This window comes from Camellia sinensis, chromosome 10 (assembly GCF_055761805.1).
Source record: "Camellia sinensis isolate YWXY chromosome 10, ASM5576180v1, whole genome shotgun sequence".
In the NCBI taxonomy this organism is placed as follows: Eukaryota; Viridiplantae; Streptophyta; class Magnoliopsida; order Ericales; family Theaceae; genus Camellia; species Camellia sinensis.
In genome coordinates this window covers 85,520,198-85,525,618 of record NC_138970.1, presented here as the reverse complement: position 1 = coordinate 85,525,618, position 5,421 = coordinate 85,520,198, and the positions used below count along the sequence as shown (strand labels likewise).

At 42.3% G+C, this 5,421-nt stretch overlaps 1 protein-coding gene across 1 annotated transcript; it reads right to left on the bottom strand.

Annotated features, from left to right (window-relative positions):
- Positions 1–446: 446 nt before the first annotated feature.
- Positions 447–4,168, bottom strand: LOC145800522 (uncharacterized). Its single transcript, XM_082890210.1, has 2 exons — positions 3,928–4,168; positions 447–850 (listed from the first exon to the last, which is right to left on the bottom strand). Exons 1-2 carry the CDS (start codon positions 4,166–4,168, stop codon positions 447–449), a joined length of 645 nt encoding a protein of 214 aa, XP_082746336.1.
- Positions 4,169–5,421: the final 1,253 nt, after the last annotated feature.

Here is a 5,421-nt window from a genome sequence, read left to right as displayed (position 1 = left end):
CTCCCAGACAAAGCAGCCGTTTAAGGTTCCTTGCATAGGTTTATGCACTAACTCATAGTGCTTCCCAGCTTGTTTAGCCTTGGCTCTTCCAGCCATCTCCTTTCCTTTTCTTAGCTAATCCTCTTTGGTAGGCGTGTAACCTAGACCAAAGGTATGAGGGTTGTTTGGCACTTCGGCCAATGCAGCGACGCCCTTCTGCCCACTCCTTCCCAATCCCATTTCAGGTACATGTTGAAGCTTATTCATAAGGTAAACAGATTGCGCACTGACATACCGTCCCTTATCAACAGCTAGAATATCTTGCACTATCCGAGCCTCGGCCAAGTTGAACCCAGACAGGAAGACATCCTCATCGCCGTGTACAATTTCAAGATCGACATAGTAACCTCTGGCAGTGCATGTGTGGAAGAGTTCCCAAAAACAATTGCTACCCCCTTCCCATGGGGTTATTTCAGTATCTGACGTAAAGTGGAAGAGAGAGCTCTTACTTGGTGCCGCCACGGCCGTCCAAGAAGTAAGTTAAAGGTGGCTGGAACATCTAGCACATGGAACTCAATGTCCTGCTGTGCCGGGCCAACCTGAGTTCTGATCCGCACTGTCTCTATCACTTCCCAACTGGTATTGTCATAAGCCCGAGTCACCTGGGCTGTTGGCACGAAATCTATGGGCTTCAACCCGATAGCATAGGCCGTACACGACGAACACACATTTATTGCAGATCCTGTATCAACTAAGACCATTGGTATCCACTTCTCTTTACAGTCCAGAGAGATGCATAACGGCTTGTTGTGTTCGGAGCCCTCAGGCGATAATTCTTTATCTGTGAATGTCAAAGTTGGTGAAGCGCCACCTGGGAACACCAGTCACACCAACTGCTCGGGGGTTATATCAATAGAGAGCTTAGCCTTATCCATTGCTGATAGGATGGCTTGTCTATGCACCCGTGAGGCCATAAGCAATCCCCAGATGGAGATGTCTCCTTGAATCTTTTTCAGCTGCTTCAGTACAGCTGCCTCCAATAGTTTATCCTTCTGCTTCTCTGTTTCCTTATGTTTCCCTGATATCTATGGCTGGTCCATGTGTGATAACTCTGCTCCATATCATGCTAATTGATCTTTATTACGAATGTGATTATGTGTTTGATATGGTTTTGAGTGCCATTTACATAAATATATGTGGTTTTGAATTTCTATCTGTTCACCGTAGGAAAATCTATTTGATTATCTACTTTAGAATTTAAATTGAAGGCCTTATCGGCCATAGAAGCCAAAAATGAATACGCCATTGTGATTAGCGTAATTTTTAGAGCCTACGGTGAAATTTAATTGAAAATTGATTCGGATCAAATTAAATAGATTAAATTGACGAGTTAGTGCTCAATTAATTAATACTAATGAAAAGTGATTAAGGGAGCTTATGTAAAGTGGGCACTATACACTCACATTCATTTGTTTGAGCTCAAAATTAGATTTTACACTTTAGTGAGAGAGAGGAAGGTCGGCTATAGAGAGAGAAAGGGGGAGAATTGTGTATTTTGGCTCAAGGTTTGTGAGATTGGAAAGCTAGGCTCACGAATTAACTTCAATTGTGAGGATTGAAGCTCCTAGGTGAGTGATCAACTCTTAATTTATGAATTGAGTATGTAATTTTGTGAATTCAAGTGGTATGGTAGCTCATGGCAAAGATTGAGATGAATATGAAGTTAGAATGCACATACATGCATGAAATTACTATGAATCACTATGAATTGCCACAAAATTGCATAAGCTAGCATGAATAATGTTGAACATGAAGAATTGGGCAATAATCTTCACATTCATGCATAATTTTCATGGGTTTCATAATAATAAGTGTCATTTGTAAGATGTGAAATAGAAATGAAGTCAAAAATGAACATGCATGTGTGATTATTGAAGATATGAAGCTTATATGGGGTTTGAATGCATGGGCCTTGTTTATACAAAGAAATGTCGGTTAATTTTGAATGATTGGACCATGATTTTGAATGATTGGCCTTGTGTTGCTTACATCCATATGCTATATAATGCATTTGCACGTTTTGGACCAAAATCATGAGTTTTGGACCTTTGAAGGTGGAGTTTGAGCCTCAAGAACAGTTCTGGAAAACCCAGAATTTGGCATGTCCACTCAAGCGGCGAAAGAGCCGGTCGAGCGTGAAATGCGAGCTCCCAGTATTTTTGCAGACATTAATGTCTACTCGAGCAGGGAGATTCACGCTCGAGCAGGGAGCCATGTAGTGTGACCTTCAGCTCGAGCATCCGAATTCACGCACGAGCGTAAAAATGAAGTAACCAGTACTTTTGCAGACCAAGAGGGTCCGCTCGAGCAGGGACCCCTATTTCAAAAAATTTGTAAAAGTGTTTTGTCTTGCATTTTCCGTTCTTTTCCACTTGTAAGTACTCTTAGGCATGCATTGAGCATTATGAATGAATTAAAAGGATAAGAAAGAAACCTACTAGAGATGTATGAATTAAGAACAGATTGACTTGTTTGTGACCCATTGTGTTCATGAAATGTGTAGGGTCGAGCCAGGGTAAATCTGTCGGCAAAATGTTGTGAGTAATATCTTAATAACGACATCTGAAGTATGTTATTTGTCCAATTGGCTACTTCTATATAAGTCTTATAAGTTTGTTACATTGAATTGGGGACAAATATTTGTTATGAATAAATGGGCCAAAGGTCGTATGACACGAATGAATGGGCCAGAGGCCGTATGACATAAAAGAGTGGGCCAGAGGCCGTATGATGTGAATGAATGGGCCAGAGGCCGTATGACATGAAAGAATGGGCTAGAGGCCGAAAGACATGAATGAATAGGCCAGGGGCCATATGACGTGCATGAATGGGCCAGAGGCTGTATGACATGAAAGAATGGGCCAGAGGCCGTATGACACGAATGAACGGGCCAGAGGCCCTATGACATGATTGAATGGGCCAAAGGCCATTTGATAAGAATGATTGAGCCAAAGGCCGTCGGACAGGAATGGTTGGGCCAAAGGCTGTCGGATATGAATAAATTAGGCCCGAGGCCGTTTAATGTGTTTGAAACTGCAGTCACTTGAACTATCTATATACATATTAGATAGAAATCTGAATTGGGCCCAAGGCCGTCTGTTGTACATTGTTCTAGTGTATCTTCTTTATTCGATATTATTCACTGGGCTTTCGCTCACGCTCATTCATGTGTCTGGAGGTGAGCCAAGGGAGGGCCAAACCCAGCCTCAGTGAAGTTTGTGTGAAACAGTCAAGGTTTTGAAAAGTTAGCCCAAACGTCTCACGCACGAGACTTGTCTTCGCCTCTTTTGCTCTTTTGATAGGGTCTTGTTATATTGGCGAAAACATTGGATTACTTTTGTATATAAACTTTGGGTTTGAACGACTTAGACTTAATGATCCTGTATGTACAGAACTTTGTGTTATTACTCATTTTGACATGAGTTATTAACATGTATGTATATGGATTGTTATGACGTGCCATGTAAGCACACCTCTATAGACAATTTGTAAGTTTGCTTCCGTTTGGCCCCTTTACTCTGATGAGTTACATGTTTGGTTTGGTTTGAAACCGCAAGTAATCCCTTGATTACTGGCCGGTTATGTCCTTAACCCATAGGGGCTGGTTCGGGTCATGGCACAAGGTATGGGGGCTGAAAATACCACCCACTCCAAGTCATGTGGTCAACTTCTTCAGTATACCACGTATCATCTGGGAGGTTCAGTTCCCAGTCCTCATCAACATGGGCCAGACGCAAATCATCGTCTTCCCACCACATTCCCTTGGCAACCAACAAACAACTGTCCGGTTCTGCTATAGTTGTTTCCGTGTTCACAACACATTCTGTCCCTATGGGGGCTTTGGCTTTTCTAGCCCTCTAATCAGTCTCAATCATATCTTGTTCAAACCCTTCAGCGCGGCCTCTTGTTCTGTATCAGCTATACAAATGCTGCTCAATTCTCGAGCAAATTTCTTCGTACTGGTGCTCTCCGGCAACTCCCCTTTGTCGTCGACCATTCCGGCCATTGCAGACGTTCCTATTTCTAATAGTCCCTGTTTCGGTTGGGACTCCTCATCAATATTTGGCTCATCACTAAGCCATCCTGCATTATCTGTTGATCCATTCAGGTCAAACCAGTTGATGACCATCCTGCCTAAGGCCACGTGTCCGTCATCACCAAAGTTACCTCGACCCGGGAACTTGGGTACGAGAGGGGAAGGTCATGCAATGAGCACCCCCGCTCACCTGATCAAAGATTAGCCTGTACTAAGCATGATATCTTGTTTTTCAAAACACATGCGTTCTTATTCTGGTTAATTAGCTAGAATTACTATCTGATGCGCACAACACACAAGTATAGACTAGATCGCCAAATTTGAAACAAAGCATCGCATATCCGTTTGTTTGAAATGGTTTTGCAGTTTGCTACTCGCAAGTTGGCTAAAACACAGATTTCAATGAATCGTTCCAATTCAAGTAATCCAACCTTCACTCAGAGGCAAGCATGCTATCATGTTAACACTCACACACATGTAAGATGCTAAAGCATAAACACTTACAGCGTACTCCGAGCCAAAACAAAGAACTAGTTAGTAATCAATGCATGATCCTAATTCATGTCAAGATGGATAATGCAACACAGGCAAAATGCAACTAGAATAGGCTCGGCTATTCTAAGATGGCATATAAGATGTGACAATTCGATACATGTATTCAAGTAGGGACTGAAATACAATGCAGTTAGTATGATGCACCGAGCCTGGTGCATGCAATACAGATGAATGGATGAAAACATGCGAGCATAAGGTATGCTAAATGAGATATGCCCTAAAACTAACCATCGTGAGTGGTTAAGTGAAAAGGAGAAAGAAATGGGGGTTGGAAAACATGCATCACACACACGCGGACTTATTACACCAATTGCCTCTCGAGGGAGAGACTAACAGAATAATACCAACCATCTGATTAACCAACTAATAAGTTAATTAATTATTACACAATCAAATGAATAACTAGCTACGACTAATTATTACAACACTTAAATAATTAACAAATTAATTAAGCTACGAAAAACAGTAAAGTGGCCTCGAGGAGAGGGACAAATGCATGCTCGGTCAGCTTCGCTTGGAAATCTGTTGCCATGCCTCATGTTGCCTTTGTTTCCACTGCTCTGTACCCCTACAAAGTGTGAAAGTTCCCAACACACTTTCAATTCTCCCCATGGCCAATGTGGGAGGCCATCAGCCAAAAATCATGGTCATCGGCTAAGATAAACAGGTCATCGACCAAATATGAAGCCATCGGCCAAACACTTCTAGCGAACCGGCACTGAAGATGGCCGATCGGCCATCCCTTCCTGTAAAATGCTCTTTTTGCTGTAGCAGAGGACAAACAGAGTATG